The 22,270-nt window shown below is 26.1% G+C and overlaps 2 protein-coding genes across 2 annotated transcripts; one reads left to right on the forward strand and one right to left on the reverse strand.

The window, feature by feature from the left end:
• The first annotated feature begins 11,390 nt into the window (after positions 1-11,390).
• LOC113850452 (zinc finger CCCH domain-containing protein 66-like) lies at positions 11,391-14,464 on the forward strand. The gene is made up of 2 exons (XM_027481007.1): positions 11,391-11,549; positions 12,098-14,464. Exon 2 carries the CDS (start codon positions 12,111-12,113, stop codon positions 14,094-14,096), a length of 1,986 nt encoding a protein of 661 aa, XP_027336808.1. The 5' UTR covers positions 11,391-11,549; positions 12,098-12,110; the 3' UTR covers positions 14,097-14,464.
• A 2,006-nt stretch (positions 14,465-16,470) lies between these two features.
• LOC113851198 lies at positions 16,471-17,866 on the reverse strand. The gene is made up of 2 exons (XM_027481672.1): positions 16,930-17,866; positions 16,471-16,805 (listed from the first exon to the last, which is right to left on the reverse strand). Exons 1-2 carry the CDS (start codon positions 17,864-17,866, stop codon positions 16,471-16,473), a joined length of 1,272 nt encoding a protein of 423 aa, XP_027337473.1.
• Between the last annotated feature and the right edge of the window lie 4,404 nt (positions 17,867-22,270).

The following is a 22,270-nucleotide window of genomic DNA, read 5'->3' on the forward strand; positions in this document are numbered from 1 at the left end:
AAAAGAAATTTCTCCTTCAGCCCTAATTTTAACAAGTCAATCTACAAAATGGTTAGTCTCACTTAAGACATAGCTAAACCTAAAAAAATAAATACAGTTAATCAAATTTCTAATCTCACTAATTATATGAAACAAAGGATGATTACAATTAGGTAATTTTATAAGCAGAGAAATAACATCTAGAGAATCATATTCAATTCAAATCAACTGAAAATTATGCTATACAACTAGTTTAAGCCCCCAATAAACTCTTTAGAGCTTGACAGTAAGGGGAGTAAGGATCCAAAGCCCTATAGAAATCAACTAAGAACCTTCTCTTGCTGTCGCGAATGAGGCCTCTGCAGCCAGCAAAACCAAAAACATGAGACGCAGCTCCATCCACATTGAGCATTAGATGAGACTAAAGAGGGGGCAGCCATTTTATTTGAGATTGGGAATCCATCACCCAAGAGACCTACTAAAACCTGCCACAAAAGAGAAAAAAATCAAATTCATATAAAATTTCATACAACAGGGTTTCAACATTAATGTGCAGGTTTTGAAAGCTACAAATCCTTTGGGTAAACCTGCAATCCCTAAATATGTGAATAACAGATTCAACATCCTCCCTACATCTAAAGTAATTAGGAAAAGTAATATTTATTAAATTAAAAATATTTTAATCCATACTAATGTTAAATAAAAAATATATCCATATAATCTTTATTAAATTATTTTTATTTTATTTAAAAAATTAATGTTTTTATTATTTCACATAGAATTTTTTTCCAATTATTTCTTGTTATAAACTTTTTTTGTTAATTAGTCAATAAAAAATTAAATTTGAAAAAGATGAAAACACACGCACAAAGAAAAATCTATACGCGACAAATGAAAAGTTAATAAAATAAAATTAATGAAGTACAAAAATAAAATAATATTAAAAAAAATTAGTCAAAATTTGAAAAAACCTTTATACTATAGATAAATATACAGAAATAGATATAAATAGATTATAAAAAAATCAACTTAAAAAGTTATAATTTACACCATGTATTGTACTCAAATAGTAATTAATAAATAATTTGATTCTGTAAAAATTGAAATGCACTTATATTTTTTAAAATATAAAGATATAATTATTAATTTATCAATAACAGCTAAAATTATGATATATATAATTAAAATTTTCTTTTCTAAATTTTTAACTAAAGATTATAAATTCACTTTTAAACAAAATTAATTATACATAGTGAACTTCATACAAACACAAGTTTACAAAAACACGCACATAATCAAATTTATTTCGACTCAAGTTTTCAAACACTCACAGAAACAAGTTAAACCAATTACCAATTCTCAAGTCCAAAACCCCATGCATGAGAAAAATAAAAATGTCTAAACCTGCAATAAATGTGGGCTTTGCTGATTATCCAGAGCTTAAGCTTGTTTACCCAGTCAAAATTCCTGAAATGGCATGGCCTCTCAATACTCTCTAACAGTTCTTCTTTTTGGAATGGTTGCCTATGAGAAAAAAAAATAAAAAAATTCCCATTAATGCTGCTCATATTTATTATAAATTGTTATAAATGTAATAAAATGTTGCAATTTATATAATTATTAAAATATTTGTATTTATTTCGATACGAAAGTTAAAAAAAAAAGTAAGAATAATCGTAAATCGCAAATAATGGTATTTAGAGTGTCCTTGAAAGTAGATTGTTAGATAAATCATCATGCTTAATTCAATTTGTACGAACAAGTAAAGGTCTAACTAGCAAATTACCACGTGCTTACGAGTAGACAGTTGTGGATTACGCGGCTGGGGAGTTGAGTAAAAAGTCTCAGTTGTCTTTCTGGAAAATGTAGATAAAGCTGATTTTGTGCTGCAAAATAGTTTGTTCCAAGCCATGTAAATTCCCTTACTCACGCTCAAGTTTGGATGAGAGTTCATGCTGAAAATTGAATACTGTAAGACAAAAAAGAAAAACAGAAAAAGTACCCTTTTATATCAAAACTATCAAAATTTCACCCACAACAAAAAAAAATAATAAAAGAGCTTTGCTTAACATTTAATTAATTCTCACAACAATCAGAACATTTCACCCGTCAAAACAACTTGAAGCATGTATATATCTATGTCTAATTATACCTCATAACTTAACACTTATTCTCTGAAATTCTTATCCACGCGTACTTTTATTCTCGTTATTTGTTTAGTCAAGAGTAACTCTAAACAATTATAACAACTCATAATATAATTCTCTCTCTTCTTTTCACATTAATACTTCCTTTTAATATTAAATAATTCAATAGCTTATTTATCATGACATTTTTATTTAAGACAGTTAATTATAAAAGTTTAATATTAATTTTACCTTTTATTCAAAGATTTACACAAAATATATAGTTTTATTTTTTATACCAAAAATTATTATCTTGAAGTGAAAATGTTTGCAGAATCAATAAAGAATAAAATTGCGTGTAAAAAGAGTCGATAGAGATATTACGAAAATTGAAATAATTTTATCGTATCAAAACTTATTTTAATTATTTTTCACACAATTTATTAGTAAATAATTTTTAGTTTATACTGATAAATTCCATATCAAATTTACATTGATGTCTTATATGTTTACAAATTTTAATGATTAATTTCGCAACTATCGCCCTGGTTTAATGTCTTTGCCCATTATGAATTATTTGATGTAAGATCTCTCCAAAATGGTAAAAAAAATAAATTCTAAAATATAAAAAATTTAAAAAATGCTACAGGATAGAAACAACTTTTAAACGGGAGTGACAGACACTTGCTTCTTGCTTTAGACGTGTGAATGAATACAGGAAAAAATTAAAATTATTTAAAATAAAATTAATTTATTAATAACATATTTATTAAGGATATCATATTTCAAAATATAAAAATAAACAAAATTAGTTGTACCAAAAAAATATTTTAATGATGTTTTATAGATAGTGATATGTTTAAGTTTGATATAAAATATTGGGATTGATTAAAAAAATATAAACAATTAATTAAATAAGAAAATATTAAATTGATTTAATTTGATAGAAAAGTTTAAAACATCTGAAATAAAAAAGACATGTGGTTTACATAATAAGAGAATATATTAAAATAAAATAAAAACTCAAATTTTGTTATACAATAAATAAATCGTTAGTTTAAGTGATCCATGTTTAATATTTTTTTAGCATAAATTTATTGTTTTAACGTAGTTACCTTATACGAAGATGCTTAAAAAAACTTGTTTTAGAAAAGATAAAGAAATTATACGTAGTAAAAAGAAAACAAGAAATAACACAAATAATAGCATTGCTAACAAGCACGAACATAGAATTCACATATTTCATCATATTTGAAGAATCCAAAAAAGAAGAAGTATTTAAATTTTGCCAAAAAAATAAAAACTGTCTTTTGTATAATTATATAAACACTCACCCCTTTGATTACTTTAAAACTCAAAACCTCATTTGTATAAATAAAAACTGTCACTCTTATTTTTTCACCATTATATTTTCTGCACCATATTGCAAGTGGAGAAATTACATTTAGAATGGGTGAAAATGTTAGTTCAAAGTGCTGACTGTTATGTTTCCCAATCACGGCAATACCAAATTGTACGAGCAAAGGTTAACCGATTCACGTGCTTACTTAATCTAACTAGCAAACTATACTTAATGTTATGTTGAAATAGAAAGGAATTAAAATTAATAATTAAATTATATTAAAAATAAATTTTTACCGAATTTTTAAAAATTATTATTATTATTTTAATAATAATTTTTTTATTTTTAAATATATTTATAATAAAAAATATTTAAAAATAAAAATAAATAAAACAAAAATTTTAAAATTTCCTTCGTTCATTTCTCGAAATCATAAATTTTTATATTTCATGTATCATTTACACTTTAAACAAAGGTTTTCCTTTTTGACGGATTCGAACCCATAACACTGTGATTCGTAGTCATGTGCTTTAATTTTTTGAGCTACAAGCCCCATCACTCTCTACTAGATATCTATTTTTCGAAATACCCTAAAAAATGGAAACTTTTCCTCTTTCCAGCCATTTCAGCTTAAGATGTGAAAGTACCCCTCTCTGTATAATAACTGTGCGTTTCGAAGTGTAAAGTAAGAGAGAAAGGATTTCATAATTGTAGTTTAGAATAAGACGATTTTTTTTTTCATTTTTCATTCTTATTACTTTTCAATATGAAAATAATTATATATATATATATATATATATATATATATATTCTTACTTAATTTATTTTAATTAACGAGATATTTGTCACCTTTACTTGATTTTAATCTAGTTTGAGTTTGTGTAGTATTTTATTTATATAAACCTTGATCTCTCTTCCTTACAAGTGTGAAAGGATAGTTTAAGCTTAAATAACCTCTTTGAACTTTTAAATATATATATCTATAATATATACAATTAAGTACCATTTTGTGAAAAGTTTGATGAGATGTTTGCATCTCATGAAAAGCTTTTTCAACACTCTTCTTTATCGCTTTTTATTCTTAGAAACTTTATTCTACTTCAAATTTCAAATTATGAAAAAGTAACAATTATATCCTGACAATGTCATTTATTATTTGTCATTTTCTATACTGGCATGTTATCTTGGCAAGATGTATTAGAACTCATTCCAATAACTTACAAAGGAAAGGAAACCCAATGAACACCAAAAAAAATAAATAAAACTTACCAATAAATAGTCTATTGAAAATTTGAAATCAAATTTATGTGTTATGTGGTATTGAAGCTCTTTCTGCCTATAGAAGAACAGGTAACCAATGCGTTTTATTTCTTCTATCATCATGTTTAGTTATCCCTTATTTTATTACTTCTTCATATTTGTTTTACCCTTCTTCACTTTGCTTTTACATATTAGGTTCTACCAAAGGATTTTACTATGGAATTTCCTTTCTAACGTTTTCTTGCCTTTGGCTTTCACAAAGAATCTTTCAAATGAAATCATAAGGTAACATTATGCAAAGAATCTTATATTCTTTTCCTATAGTGTAAATTTGAAATCAGTTTTATGTACTTTGCAGTCTTGAAGCACTTCTGCCTACCATTACAAACATTTGCAGGTGAAGAAAAGAATAGTTAAGCAATGAAATTAAGGATAATCTGCATTTTGCTTTATCGTGTCTCTATATTTTTTTTTTCTTTTTTTACATTGTTTGAAATTAGTTTGGTGTGTCTGACTCCATTGCTCCTTCTTTCGATATTTACAAACCTTACAGATAAATAGAAGAAATATTAACTAATGTAAGTTAGGTGTAATTTATATTTTATTTTTCTATGTATTCATGTTTAGTTTATTCTTATTCACATTGTAACTGTATAAACACCCTAAAAAATAAATTCTCTCAACACTAGCAGCAATCTCTCTCAACTCTATTTTTTTTATTAGTTCTGTGTACTTTGCGACTTCGTTATTCTGCATCCTTGACAATAAATCTTGCATTTGAATAGAAGAAAAGCTTAAGAAAGCAAACTCAGGTATTATCTTCATTTTTTTCTTACACCTTCATGTATGGTTCATACTTCTTCTTCCTCTTTCATTTTTTATTACTTTCTTTTTCTTTTATATGATTTATAGAGCATTATCATTTTTTTATATTTTGATTGCTTACACACTATTGTTATGCATTTTTCTATTGCTTGACAAGAACAAGCTCAAGTATCATCTTCACTTTGGTTCACCCTTCTTCTTCTTTTTTTATTAATTATTCATTACTTTGTTTTTGTTTTATATAATATTTATATAGTATTAATTTTTTAATAATTTGATTGCTTACATACTTTTGTTATGCATTTTTCTAATGTTTGGCAGGAATAAACATTAATAAAGATTAACTAAGGAAACAGAAGTATGACCTTTGTTATGCATTTTTTTATTTATTTTTATTTTTTTCATTATTGTGCTTTTTTTATATTTTGATTGCTTACACGCATTTGTTATGCATTTTTTTTATTATTTGGCAGGAACAAACAATAATAAATGTTAACTAACGAAATTCAGCTATGATCTTTTTGTGCATATTTTCATTTTTTTATTATTATGCTTTTTTATATTTTGATTGCTTATACACCTTTAATATGTTTTTTTTTTTTTTTATGTTCTTCACTTTCTGTCTGCAATAGTATGTTGTTATAAAAGCAGAATTATTTTATCGTTGAATAGTGTAAATTTAAATTCAAGGTTGACTATTATTTCTTTACATCTTTATTTTTTCTGAAATGATTTTATAATGCATATTATGTTCAACGCTTTGTTGCCATTGTCTTTTGCAAAAGATCCTTCAGATGCATTCAAATTGTTAAATAAAATTATAATATTTTGTGTATTTAACGAGTTTGACAATGTAATGTTGAAAATAAAAGTAATTATTTTTTCTATAGCATATGTTTTATATACTAATATATGAAGTGATTATTATACATGTTTTTGAAATATTAGTTAAAAAATTATTTTATATACTAATATTTAAATAGATATCAGTATACGATTGATAAAGTTAAAATAGAAGTTAAGACTTTTAATTCTTAGAGTTTTTTCATTCAATTGCATTAATTTATTATCATACTACTAGAAGTCAATTAGTATTTTCAGATTGTTAGATATCTATGTTTTTATTTGAATATACAATTATATTTTTCTGATGTTATAGAATATATCAAAAAAGATGATTGCAAAATTTGTAAATGATGAGAACGGAGCTTGAAAGTAACGCAGTCTGAATCAAATAGTAGTTGTGTACAAAATTTTAATTTATTGTAAATCTAATATCAAATTTGGAAGTAGATAAAAATAATTTTGCACATTAAACAAATTTAGATAGGGAGACAAATGTATTTTTGTATTTGATGATTCAAACATGCAACTTTAAATGTTTCTTTTCAAGATCTTAGTTTACAACTCATGTAAATATTATAATGATTGTAATTTTTTTTTTCGATATTGTTCTTAAATAAATTCCATATACATTTAGTTTCTATCAATATTAACTACAATAAAATTTTCTATATATGGTTTAATGAATATTAGTATTGTTAATAATCTCTTTTATGCAAAATAAGATCTTGATAAATTTATTATAAAAATTTACATTACTTAAACACACAAATACACATACAAAGAAATATAGTAGGAAGAAAATATATTTATTAATATAAATATTTATTTGATAAAATTAACATAATATATATAACATACATATTTTAATAAAATTGATGATAAAAAGTGTTAATATTTTTATTTTAATTAAAATTTTATTTATCATTTTTTATGTTGTTGCATTAAGCTAATAAAAAATATTAAATATTAAATTTAATTATAAATTATAATGTGCCATGTGTAAGATTTTATTAAGTTTAATTTAATTTTAAATTCTACAATAAAAATAGAATTAAACTACGTAAAAATTATGATTAACAACAAGTTAGTATATTAAAATTATTTAGATCGATTTTTTTTATGCTACTAATTAAATACACTTAATTTTATGGAAAAGCTAACACACTCATTTATGAAGTTATACTATTTTATCTTTTAAATGTACAGATTTTTTAAAATATAAATAATATTATTATATATTGTAATTTGTAAATTTTTATTTATAAATATTTACATTATTTAAATAAACGAATAAACGTGTATATATATATATATACCACGGGAAGAAATATTTATGTTAATATAAATATTTATTTAAGAAAATTAGCATAATATATATAATACATATATTTTAATAAATTTAATGTCAAAAATTGTTAAATTTTTTATCATAATCAAAGTATTTTTATTATCTTCTATTTTGTTGAATTAAGTTAATAAAAAATATTAAATATAATAATTTTAATTATAAATTTTAACTTAAACTATATAAGATTTAATTTAATATTAAATACAAGAAGGAAAATATAACTAAATTACATAAAAAAATATGATTAACAACATGTTAGTATATTAAAATAATTTAGTTTGAGTTTTTAATATTATTAATTAAATAAACTTAATTTTATGAAAAAACAGATACACTTATTTATTAAGTTTTGTTATTTTACTTTTTTAGTAGTAATTATTTTTTTATTTTGAATAATATTATTGTATATTTTAATTTTTAAATTTTATTTATAATAATCTCATTTACATAAAATAAGAAGTTAAAAAATTTATTATAAATATTTACATTACTCGAACAAACGAATGTAGATATGCAAATATATTATATTAAATTATATTATATATATATATATATATAATATGTATATTTTAAAAAAGTTGTTGACAAAAATTATTAATTTTTTTTATCACAATTAAAGTTTTATTTAGTATTTTTTGGAAAGTTTAATGAGGTGTCAGCACTTCATGAAAAACTTTTGAACACTCTTCTTTATTCTCTTATATTTTTAGAAACTTTATTCTAATTCAAATTTTAAATTATGAAAAGTAATAATTATGTCATGACAATGTCACTTATTATTTGTCATTTTCTATATTGTCATATTATCTTAGCATGATGTATCGGAACTCATTCCAATAGCTTGCATAGAAAAGGAAACCCAATAAACACTCAAAAAAATAAATAAAACCTACTAACAAATAGTTTATAGAAAATTTGAAATCATTTTTTCATTTATAATGTCTTCTACACAAAATAAAATGTTAATAAATTTATTATAAAATTTTATAATATTCCAACAAATGAATACACATACAAAGAAATATAACAGGAAGAAAAAATTTATATTAATATAAATATTAAGTTTTATTTATTACTTTTTATGTTGTTGAATTAAGCTAATAAAAAATATTAATAATATTAAATTTATTTACAAATTATAACTTGTTACGCTTTAGATTTTATTAAGTTAGTTTAATTTTAAATATCAAAATAAAAATATAATTAAATAACGTAAAATTTATTATTAACAACAGGTTAGCGTATTAAAATACACTTAATTTTTTTATTATAATCAAAGTGTTTTTTATTATCTTCTATTTTGTTTAATTAAGCTAATAAAAAAATGTTAAATATATTTAATTTAATTATAAATTATATCTTCCACTGTCTAAGATTTAATTTTTAATATAAGAAGAAAAATCTAACTAAATCACGTAAAAAATATGATTAACAATAATTTAATATATTAAAATAATTTAGTTTGAATTTATGAAAAAGTTGACACACTTATTTATTAAACTTTCTTATTTTATCTTTTTTAATGATAATTTTTTTATTTTAAATAATATTATTATATTTTTAAATTTTATTTATAATAATCTCTTTTATATAAAATAAAAATTTAAAAAATATATTATAAAAATTTATATTAGTCGAAGAAATGAACGCAGCTATATACATATATATCAATTACAGGAAGGAAATATTTCAATCGACATAAATATTTATTTAATAAAATTAACATAATATATATAATATGTATATTTTAATAAAGTTATTGACAAAAATTATTAATTTTTTTATTATAAGTAAAGTTTTATTTTGTATTTTTAAAGTTTTGGTGCATTAATCTAACAAAAATTGTTATTTTTTTTATCATAATGAAAGTGTTATTTAGTATCTTCTATTTTGTTGAATTAAGCTAATAAAAAATAATAAATATATTAAATTTCAATATAAATTATAACTTATAATGTGTAAAATTTTATTTAATTTAGTTTAAATTTAAATAGATGAAATTTTTTTAATAAATTGTGTAAAAAATATGATTAACGACGAGTTAATATATTAAGATAATTTAAATTAATTTTTGAATATTACTAATTAAATAAAATTAATTTTATGAAAAAATAGACACAATTTTTTATTAAATTCTATTATTTCACAACTTGAAAAATCTTTGTTTAAATTATATATTAACTTAATTTTATATATATAAATTAAATTATTAAATAGTTTAAATTTATTTTATAATTTTTTAATAATAAAAATTTTAAAATTTAATATTATAAATTATTCCGTGCATTGCACGGAATCCATACTAGTATATATATATATATATATATATATATATATATATTCATCTATATTTAAGGATGCACGTTAAAAAATAATAGTTTTTTATTAAATATTATTAATAAATTAGATTTTATAATATTTTTATCAATTTTAATAAAAATATTATTATATATAAACTCTTATTAAGTGTTTAACATTAAAAAAATATTAAAATATATGATTTTGAAATTCTTTGAACCTAAATACCAAATTTAATTTAGGAATGTATAAAGGTGTTTATTGACTAAATACACACTCTTTATTATTGATTAAAATTTATTATAAACTAAAAAAGTATAAAAAAATATTAATTTAGAAATGAGATTCACGTAATTTTTATAATTTTGTTAAACATTTCATTCAATTCAAAACATACTCCAACATTACTCCATACTAAAATAATTTATCAAATAATAAATAATTAAAAGAAGGTATTACACCTAAGGAAAAATAGTAGTGTTACAGCGAGTTCCATGTTGATCAAGATACGATTGAGAGGTGCTGCAAAGCGGTAGTAGAAAGGTTACATGAGCTCAATAGTGTGGCTGACTTACTTTTATAGGAATTTACACTGAATGTCAAGGCCATCACCATAGGTGACGATATGGTTCTGTTGGAATTAAATGGTCCAGAGGATCTTAGAGGAGGTTATAGCTAGGTATAAAAATAGTTTGTCTAAGTTGTTTTATACCACTGATCAGTAGCATCTTCATATGCTTGGTCAGAGTCATTCTTTCGAAAGATGATGTCAGCATTTGGAGATTTTGTGTGCATAAACGATGATACATAACTTCCTGAAGACATGAATTTTGTAAAAGTTTACCTACGGACTCAAATACATGTGTTGATAAATGAAAATTTAAGGATTTATGTCAATAATCTCGTGTTCTCAGTATAAATGGTTGAGAAATATGAGAAAAAATTCTTTCAAGAAGGTGACATTATCATGATTTAAATACATCATTATTGCACAATGTTTCATTAGATTATTTTACTTATTTCTAACTTAAACTTTCGATAAAATTTACATTAAAAAATATTATAAACATATAAAATAGCGTAATCTTAGTTAAATAAATGTAAAAAATAAGGTATAAAAATTAGTTTATTTAATTATCATATCCATTAAATGAGTCCTATGTGATAAATCGGAACTGAAAAATAGCATATTAAAATTAAATTCTTTCATAAAACTCTAAATTAACTATATTTTTTGGTTTAAGACTATGCGTACTCTGTGTGAAGGATAATTAATTTATCCTAAAACATTTCTAACGTGAAATTTGCTATTAACAACAAAGTCTTTGAGGAAGGAATTAAAAAGGAAGAGGAGCAAGCGCTAGTGACCGATTCGACCTTCCTTTTTGACTCATGAGCCATTAAGACTTGTTGCATCAAAAGTCTTCTTTCTCACTCTCTCTCTTGCAAACGTCGAAGTTTAAAGCAAAAACAGAAAAGCACCCAACTTCACTAGCTTTGGTGCTGTTTCTTTGCTTTGTATAAGGTATGCTTCTTTGCTCCTTGCTTCATCTCTTTTTCCTCTTGATGGGTCTTTGAATTTCAGCTAAAAGATCAATTTTTTTTTTTAAGTTTGTGAAAGTGCAACGCTTTTCCTTGGTTGCCAAGAAAATTCTTGAGAGAGGTGTGTTTGTTCAATAATATGCTTTCTCTTTCATCCTGGAAATATGACAGGTTGTTTTTGCTGTTTGTTAAGATTGCAACAATTCTCCGTTTTTTCGGTTTCCGTATTTTGTGTTTATTTTTAGACTTGTTATCGGGCATAAATAAAGATTGAACGTTTATAACTGAAACTAATGCTTGTTGCAAATTTCTTGGTGATATATGATTTTGTAACTATGCCAATCGTTATATGTCATCAACCTCCACAAAATGGGAAGTTTTGTCTCTTACATTGCTTCATGTGATTGTTATTTTTTTGGTTTTTTTGGTTCAACTGAATATATTTTGAATTTATTTTTGTAGGCTTTAAATTGAGATATTCTTTATGGTACAATAGCATATTGAATTGTTCTTTTCTTTGTGTCTTTATAGATTCTGTAAAACCATGTGTAGTGGTTATAAGAGGAAACCTTCTCAAACTGGTTTGATTAAGGGGGTTGAGTATGGACGACAAGAAGGGTCGCATCTTAAAATTTCTGCCTTGCTCGAGTTTTCAGCCACAGATGATGTAATGGCTTTCAAAGATGCAGTTGAAATAGAGGGTTGTGATGTTGATGAGGTGGGCTTCTGGTACGGGAGGAGGGTTGGCTCAAAAGAAGTGGGTTTCGAAGAGAGGACCCCTCTTATGATTGCTGCTATGTTTGGAAGCAAAAGTGTGTTATCTTATATCCTTGGAACAGGCCATGTTGATGTTAATCAGGCTTGTGGGTCAGATGGAGCTACTGCCCTTCATTGTGCTGTTGCTGGGGGTTCTGCTGCCTCCCCTGAGGTCATCAAGCTGTTGCTTGATGCATCTGCGGATGTTAGTACTGTTGATGCTAATGGTAATAGGTCGTGTGACTTGATTGTTTCGGTGTCAAATGGTGTGTTTAATTCAAGGAAGAGGATACTACAGGCCATATTAGAAGGTGCGGATGGTATTGATGAGGCTTACCTTAGATTTGATGATGCTGTACAGCAATATGTATATACACCTCGGAGTTCAAAAGATGGGACTGAGAAGAAAGATTATCCTGTTGATCTCTCTCTTCCTGACATAAAGAATGGGATATATAGCACAGATGAGTTTAGGATGTATACATTTAAAGTGAAGCCTTGTTCAAGAGCTTATTCTCATGATTGGACTGAATGCCCCTTTGTTCATCCTGGGGAAAATGCAAGGCGGCGTGATCCAAGGAAATATCAATATAGTTGTGTCCCTTGCCCTGAGTTTCGGAAGGGATCTTGCAGCAAGGGGGATGCTTGTGAGTATGCGCATGGAATTTTTGAGTGCTGGCTTCACCCTGCTCAATATAGAACACGGCTTTGCAAGGATGAAATTGGATGCACTAGAAGAGTTTGCTTCTTTGCTCACAAGCTGGAGGAGCTTCGTCCTGTGTATGCTTCTACTGGTTCTGCTATGCCTTCTTCCAGTTCATATTCAGCTAGTGCTTCTTCATTGGACGCTTTAACACCACCCTTGACTCCATCTCAAGCATCTTCTCCTGTGAGTGGAACCATGTGGCAGACTCAGTCTCATGTTGCAGCTCCAACCCTTCAGTTGTCTGGAAGCAGATTGAAAACTGCATTAAATACTAGAGATGCTGATTCAGACATTGAATTGCTTGCACATGAAAATCGTCAACTTATGCAGCAGCTGAAGATCGAAGAGATGGCTGCAGTCTCTAGTCTTTCATCCGCTTCTAAATGGAAACGTCCCATGCCTCCATGTCTTTGTAATCAAATCAGGGAGTTACATAGGTTTGCAGGAGTGAGACCGACTAACTTTGAAGACATTTTCGGGTCGCAGATACAATCTCCCACTGGAATTCAGGTGCATCAACATGTGAAACAGCAACTGAGAGACTACCCTTCCAACTTTTCCACTTCAAGAGTGATTCGATCGCCATCGTTCAGTGTCGATCCATCTGGGACAACAGCCAAAATGACTTTGAATCCTAGAGATGCTGCCTTTTCAAATAGGAGCCAGAGCTTTATCGACCATAGTAATGTGAATTGCAATTCTGAGTTTCCTTCTCTTGATACCTCTGTTGCTTTTGAGCCTTATGGCTTCTCTAGTTGGGGCTCCCCTGACGGCAAGTTGGACTGGGCCATATGCGATGATGAACTGAATAAGCTGAGGAAATCTTCTTCTTTTGGATTCCATAGCAGCAATAGTCCTTTAAAATTGGCTTCAACAACTGTGCCACCAAGTGTTGATGAGCCAGATGTGTCTTGGGTTCATTCACTTGTGAAGGATGCTGCACCAATGGAATCTGAACAGTATAATTGTGTCGAAGAGCAACTGCAATTCCATCTTAACGATGGAAAAAATGTGGTGCCAGATAATCAGGAGCAATTGTACATGGAGCATGAGCAGATTGTTGCATAAATGCAATGTCAATAGTGGGACCGGGTCCTCTATGCAACTCTATACTAGTTTATTTATTTAATTATTATTTTTAAATTTTATAGATATTCATTATATGTAGGTGATAATTTGTAGAAATTATGTTTAAATGTTTCCCAGGGCAACAATGTAGAAGCTGAGCAGAATTCAAGTTTTCTGCTCCAGTAGCTACTTATAACTACTAGGGTATTTGATTCCATTGCTTTCCTAATTTTTTTTACACCTGTTATTTGTTTTGCTCTATTGAGTTGTAACTTTCCAGCAACCAAGAGTGGAACAAATGCAGTGAGACTAAAGATAATGATGCTGATAATTTTAGTAATGTTAATTTTCAATTTGTTTAGTTTATGTTTATGGCTTATTCATTTTGTTCTCATTATTTGGTTGGACAATATATGTGCTACAAACTATGGTTGCTGATGCAATTACTCATTTTAACTTCTGGCGATTTTATCCTATTTCACTTTAGCTATTCTCATAAAATCTTTAAGTTGGTCCAGTAAACGAGTAAAAGCTATGAGTGAAGACAAATTGCAAATTTTGATGTGTGAAAGATAAGTGTATCACTTGTATCTATATTTGATGCCTTTGGGATTCTTGTTCCCTTACCTTTGGTAGCTAATTATTTATTTAATTTTAAAAAGATTTTTGTTTACTTCAATCATTAGGGTTAAGTTTAAACTTTCATGAATAGAAAATAAAAAAAAATACACATTTATTGTATTAAAGTTATAAAGTATAATAAATGTTTATTTTTTTTTAATAAAATTTTAGTATTATAGTTGTTTATTTTCAACTCTAAACACATGATAAAAAATGAATAAATAATTTTTTACTGTTATCAATGCATTGAATTTAGTGATATAATGTGAGTTTTAATAAAAAATTATTATATATATATTATTGTGTATCCTTAAATGTAAATAAAAAAATAGTTAAGTTTTACCATCTCTGTTTTGAAAATTTTAGAGTCAGGATTCACTTGGTATTACCCCTTACCCCTCTCTTATTTATATCATTGCGATGCGTACTTTTGATGATTTTGCATGCAACACTTTCGGCCATAAAAGTTTATATTAATTGGTTCTTTGGCTCTGAATGGGAAGTTTGTGGAGCACTCACAAAAGCTCAACTCATTGGTTTTTACTTTTATCAACCTTTTTTCCGTGGAAAATCTTAATATGGTTTCTTTGGTCCTAATTGGTAGCTACCTCTAGTGCACATTGAAAATTGTTGAAATCCTGTTTCAAGAATTCAAATGTGAGGTGTAGAAACTAGTAAAAGTAATTATATTTTTACACTCTTTTTCTATATGTATTTTTTATTTCTCTTTTCATATCACATATCATATCATATCATATTTTTCGTTTTCGCTTTTCTCTCTCTCTCTCTTTTCGCTTATTTTACACCTCATTTTAGACATGTTAGCACATAATTTTTGAGTGAACTCTGTTTTCTTTTTCTTTTGGTTGATAAAGGATAAAGTTTTATTATTCCAGCTGGCATGCATATTTTTATATCGTTTTTTAATACTAGATTGAATGAGTTGCCATATATTTGACCCTTTTTTTTAAGAAAGATGCAACGTGGACAATCATAAGAGAGTTAAAAAAGAAAAAAGAAAAATTCGCCTAAAAAAGTGCTACATTTGTACATAACTTTTAACATGATATGACGCAACATCAAAGATTTAGAAGTTAAACGGTAAAAACAATGTTTTTGTACGCAAACAGACTGGTGACTATATTAATTTTTATAGCTATTGAAGTAATGGCATGCGTTTTGAGGTTGCTTGATGAAATTGAAGTTAATTAAGGAATATTTAGAAGGATTTATAAATAAAAAAAATTAGCGGTCTCATAAATTTATTTAATTTATTTTAATAAACTTTTAAGTATAATTTATCACAATAAACTTTTTTTCACTTAACTAGTATAATTTATTTGATTTAATTGTCTTTAAACGAACATTCTGAATTTGTAATACTTTATGTTATTGCATCATAGAATTATTCTATTGTGATCTGTTTTTTTACAAGTGTCATTTGGCTGTGATTTGAACTCATCACTGTTACACTAAAAAAACGGAATGTAATTTATTATATAATTATTAAGTTACGTACATACATGAGCATTAGGCCCAAATGCATATGCTTTTCTTGTCTCCCTCAATCAATTTTTACACATATCTCACAGCACTAAAAATTCAACTAAAGAAAAGACAAATAATCTTACTGGATGCACTATGTGAAAATGACAGAATAAAAACCAGAAACAGTGAGAGCAGAAGGAAATTAAATCTTTATATTATACACTTTATCAATATGCTTAATTTACAAATTTTAGTTGCTAAGTTATCAGTGACTGCAAACAAGTTGCTCCACAACCTCATTTAACAAGTGATCAAAAATTTCTGACCCAAAATCTGCACTAATTTCATCTAAATCACCTTGTTTATTAGTCCATGCATGATTTGATGCACCCAATTCATTTTCAACTATTCCGCAAGCTTCACCCCAAACACCTATGTACTCATGACTATGCTTCGCTATTTTCTTTGATCCTTCATATTTGTTGTTCTCAATTGCCTTAACCTTCCTCTCATCAATCATCAAGTTACCATCAGAACGCTGAAGAAAGTGCTGGTCATTTTCAAGCTCTGGTGACAATTTTCTTCTTGAATTCAAACCAACTGCAAAACAATTTATTTGCAATTTCTTATAGAAATTTCAAAACTTGAACATAATCTATTGAGATGACATAATGTATATCAAAAGCAAAACAAAGTTTAACTCAAATTATCAAAGAAAACAAACCTGTTCCACATGGTTCACGCTCAAAATCAAGGACAGAAACTGGGCTTGAATCTTCTGACTTGCATTCAATTTCTATCTTGTTTTCAGGGTGACAAATTGTTTTCTTCTTCCTTCTTTTCTTTCTCTTCTGCTTTTCACCAACCACAACTTCCTTGCGGTTGATGATGTGTGACAATTTCACTGCTTCAGAATCAAAACACTTCTGCTTTTCATTTAAAGCCTTTAAAGGATGTGAACTGTTGGTGATTTCTTGAAGTTTACCATCATTTCTACAAGGCTTTGGAGACACCCTTTTTTTGCTGTGTTTCCCCTTCTCATCATTCACCTTTTCACTCTTGTTTTCTCTCAATTCACCTCTTTCTTTTAGCACCTTCTGCTTCAATTCTGCACAACCCGTTTCTCTTTTTCTCCCATTGGATTTGAATTCTCTACTCTGACCTCCATTTTCAAAATTAAATACCAAAAAGTTGTCATTTTCATGCAAAAGAAAAGTTGGAGCTTCTCTAAATGACAAGGTCGACTTAACCTTCTTATGACCCTCCATTCCATTGCATTCTCCCAAGTAGTCCACAGAATTCATGGATCTGCTACGTGAAAGTGAACTTGGTTTTGGTACACAAGGTATCTCTATTGATTCCAAACCCATTAACCTTGCTACTATTCCAGGAGTAGTAGTAATAGTAGTAGTAGCCGCACCTTCAACACTATGCTTAGCCTCCAAGTGGTGATCTTTGCTACTCACCAATGCATCTAATGAATCAAATTCTGTTTTTTGGTCAGATGGGTCTCTTGGAAGGCCATCAGAGCAAAGTATCTTGCGCAAGATGGCTGTGAGACACCCTGAAGTGGTGCTTTTGGAGTTGCACATAGTTGGGTCTAAATTGTTGGTGGATGAGGATGATGGGGATGATGCACGAGAAGAAATTGAGACCTTCATGTTTTGAATGATCAAAAGAAATTGGTAAATAAAGAGAAAAGGAAGAAAACCAAATTAAAAAGAAAAAGGTGAATTGCGGTGTTGGAATCTCAAACTTCCAATTCAGTTCAATGATAAAGGCATAGTTTCCAAAGAGAAAAAGGCAATGGGAACAATCAAAAGTGAGATTTGAATTTTGCTACAATAAGGGAGAAAAGGGTGGCGGGCTTTGCATTTGAATGTGAGAAATAGCAAGTTAGAATAAGTATACGTGGACTGCTAAAAATTATTAAATGATCCAAGATTATGGCGTATTTAAGGTCTTGATTAATTATTAAACGATATATGATTTTTTTATTTAAAAATATAAGTTTATTTTTTTTATTCAAGTATTTGCTTGTGTTTATATTTATTGAAAAAAGCTAAAAAGAAATGAAGTGAAATTGAAGAAAAATATCTTATTTGAATGGTTTGATTAGATGATAAATGATGGATGGAATAAAAAAAAAAATAGTAGAGTCTACAGTTTTGTATTTCATTTTCATATATTCAAAAAATGCACTTGGATCACTTCAATTAAATTTTTTTATATATTAAATAATATTTATATAAAGAAAAAAATAATTTAAATTTATTTTTATGATTTAATCAACTTGCACTATCTTTGTGCTTTTGCACATTTTTAGAGGCTTGTCTCCACGCGCTTTGTAAAGTCATTTTTTGTGCTAAATTTGTGGTTTGTTTCCCGGTTTTAAGCAAACAGTGTCACGCTCTTGGGGCGCGTTAAGGGTAACGCTTTTGCCACATTGTTTGAAGTTCAAAGTGGTTCAAACACTAGAAAAGGAAAAGCATGTATGACGAGGAATGAGGCTTGCCACTTGGATGTGGTTTCTAGCATTTTACTTTTGACACAAACCGAGGAACTGATTATGTATCATTATTTGTCATTTTGTGTGGAGAGTGAGACATTGTCATTTGTATTATATGTTTTCTTTTGTTTTGGTAATATCAGAATATGTAACTGATAATGTCAGTGGCCTGAGGAAATTCTTTTGGGTTCTGCACCCAAAGGTACTCTCTTTTTGCTGTGGTGGTTCCGAGTTCCAACTTCCAACAACATAGTCACTGTATTTCCTTGAATTGAGGAAACATTAACATTAAAAAAAAAAACATTAATTTAAGAGTCATAATTTTAATTAATAATGTAAATGTGTTAGAGAAAATGTACTTAACATTACTACAGAGAATATGATTTTGTTTCATCAATGCTTATCAAATGTTTACTGCCTTACTTATAATATTAGAAATGGTTAAAATAATGAGCCTGATTATGTGATCACATTAGTTAAAATGTATTTAACATTAATTAATGATAATTATTATATAATATAATTTTGTTTAAGTTAGGTAGAATTAGGGGTGACCCACCTTCACATTCTTGGATAAAATTGTTGTGACAAAATTTTTTCTAAATATGTAACAAAGTTTGTATTAGTAATATAATGTTTTATTTTAATTTTTTAAATTAAATTTTTATAAAAAAAATTATTAGTATTTTTTATTTTTTATTCTTAGTTCTTAAGATTAAGTTCAAATATATAAAAATAATGTTTTTATTGAAAAGTTTGATATTTATTATATTTTTATACTTTCAATATAAAAAATTTATTAGTTTTAATTGTTTAATCTCAACTTTTAAAATTAAATTAAACATTTTTTTATGCTTTAAAAACCTTTCATAAAATCAATAATCCATTAATGCCATTTTATATGATGTCATTAGATAGTGATACTTAAGGGAAGGAGGAGGGTTAATGTAAGGTTGTCTTCTTAAGAGTTGCGAAAATTAAAAGCTTAACGCATTAATTGATTGTTTGCCCCCAAAATAACACTGATAACGTTAGCACGTCCATGTGTTCCCCGGGTTAATTAGTGGTGTAATCAGATTAGAATAAGCTTAGTTAATGTTTGAAGGATTAAAAAATATTACTAAGTAATATAGTTCTTCTGTTTTTTTTAACAATTTTTTAGCATGTGTTTAATGACACACGTTAAAAAATAATAAATTTTAATTTTTTCAAAATTATAATATTAAATATTAATATTAATGTATTAAATTTATGATATTTATTATTTTTAATATTTTTATTGTAATAATTAATGTTTACTTAATAAAGGATATAAATAAATAAATAAATATAATAGATGATTGGTATAATAAAAAATTACACAATAATTTTTTATCAAATTTAGAATACTAGGAACTTTCTTAATCCTTGTTCAAAATCTGAAATATCAAATTAGAAAAATAGAAGTAGTATTTTTTTAAAATATATTTTTTAATTGATTAAATTTTAAAAATAAAATAATTTAATGATTTAACATTAATAATCAAATTATAACGTAAATACTTTTATTTCTTAAAGATATTTTTAATGAATAATTTACATTTCTTCTACTTTATGCCTATAATATTTTTTAATTACTAGATAAAGCAACTATTAAATGCATATTTTTTTTATAATAAATACAGATATTCTTTTAGTTAATAGTTACTTTACAAAATATAAAAGAAAAATATTAAGAGGATATAAGTTGTATTTTTTTAGCTTTGCTTCCAAATTATGTAAATGACAGAAAAAGAAAATAACAGACATAATTTACAATTATTTATCCTGAAATGACATGCAGATACAGGATAGAAGCAATGGAGATGCATACATTACGCATATCTATATAACAAGTTTTGAAACTTTTTTTTAAAAATATGTTACTTTTTTATTCTAAGGATGTGTTATGCGGATTCATTGGTCCTATTTTAGTATTATTGTTGATATTATAGTATTTGTATAGAATCAAATATATCATTTATAAAAATACAAAAAAAGAAGAGTTAATAAAAAATTCTCAATTTAAAAGAATTTATAAAAATCTTTCTCTTCGTTTAAAAACTTTTATATAATAATAATTATTAATTAATTTTTTTAAAAATTAACTCCCAAACAAATTTAGTCTGGTAAATTTATGGTACCCTGATAAGTGAGAGGATTTGATATTTTTCTTACACGTGGAATAATTTTAATTGCTAATTTTATATAAATAAATAATAAAATTAGTAGTATAATTTAAAAAGACGTTAATACCCTTTTATCTTTAAGATATTCAAGAAATTATAATCGTTAATTTAAAAAAAATAAATATCTTATTAAATTTAAAGATACCACAACAAATATCATTTAATTTTCTTTTAAAAAATTGAAAGACTTTGATAGTAATTATTTTTGTTTGAAAATTTTAAATGAGAAAAAAAAGTTTATAAAACTTTTAAAACATTTTTAATCTTATAATTTTAAATTTTTTTAAATTAAAAATTTTATATTAACTCTCTTTCTTTTCTTTTTTTTTCTCTTATCCTGTAAATTTTTTTTTTTCTTTCTTTAATCTACTAAGTAAAGTCTTAATGTATTTTTGCTTCAACTTTAACTATTTTTTAGAAAAAGAAAAAAGGAAAGTGATATAGAACAAAGAAAGGTGCAAAAAGTTTGGATCGAGTGTTTGTTTTTATTTTGTGTAAGGGTGGAGTGTGAATAAAACCTAAATTCAAGACAAGGCCCAAAAGGCTTAACAACTCCATGGCTAAGCCAAGTCCAATCAAACTAGCACACCAACAAAGGTATAAAAATAGGTGAGCTTTTTGTTTGGTCAATAAACATAAGTAAACTTGATCAAATTAGTTTCTTTTGGGTCAAGAATGTGATTCAAACCAGAGGAGAAAAAGGAGCCTAATCTAATTAGATAGCTACTACAACAGAAGAATAAAAATCACATCTACACACAAGTACATTAATACAAAATTGGCTCTTATTACAAAATGCTTGTTTCTTTCACAATTATGGGCACCTCAACTCTACTAATATGCTACTTTAGGCCTTAATTTCAAGGCTTATGGTTCTTCAAATTCTTTATACTTGGACATCAATCTTTAGGAATAGCCTTGTCACTTTGTCATTTGAAATTAAATTATTACCAGTAACTCTTGGTATTGGGTCTTGTTAAAAACATTGACTAATAAATTAATATTTTTTTATTAAAAACATTTTAAAATTTTTAATTAAATTTTTTAGAAAAATAGTTAATATTTTTTAAATTTTTATTAAAATGGAAATAGCTTTAGCAATAATATTCATTGAACTATTTTTTCATGTATATTTAAGAACATACAGTAAGAATTTGTTTATCGTAATTTTTTAAAAAATAATAAGATATCATAGAATTAAGTACATTAATAACTTTAAATACTATAACTTTTAATAACAAAATATTATTTATTAATTTATTAACACGAATAGTTAAGTACACATTAAAAAAATTATATATTATATTTCTTTTCATCATGTGAGAGTAGCATTAACTATAGGTAACAAG

Source organism: Abrus precatorius, unplaced genomic scaffold (genome assembly GCF_003935025.1).
Source record: "Abrus precatorius isolate BTA unplaced genomic scaffold, Abrus_2018 Scaffold9, whole genome shotgun sequence".
NCBI lineage: Eukaryota > Viridiplantae > Streptophyta > Magnoliopsida > Fabales > Fabaceae > Abrus > Abrus precatorius.

Excerpts from the sequence above, each read along its gene's own strand:
- LOC113851198 (XM_027481672.1), bottom strand. The coding sequence starts at position 17,866 with ATGAAGGTCTCAATTTCTTCTCGTGCATCATCCCCATCATCCTCATCC. Across the intron at positions 16,806-16,929 it reads GCGTGAACCATGTGGAACAG|TTGGTTTGAATTCAAGAAGA; the intron begins GTTTGTTTTCTT and ends ATTGTTTTGCAG.
- LOC113850452 (XM_027481007.1), top strand. The coding sequence starts at position 12,111 with ATGTGTAGTGGTTATAAGAGGAAACCTTCTCAAACTGGTTTGATTAAG.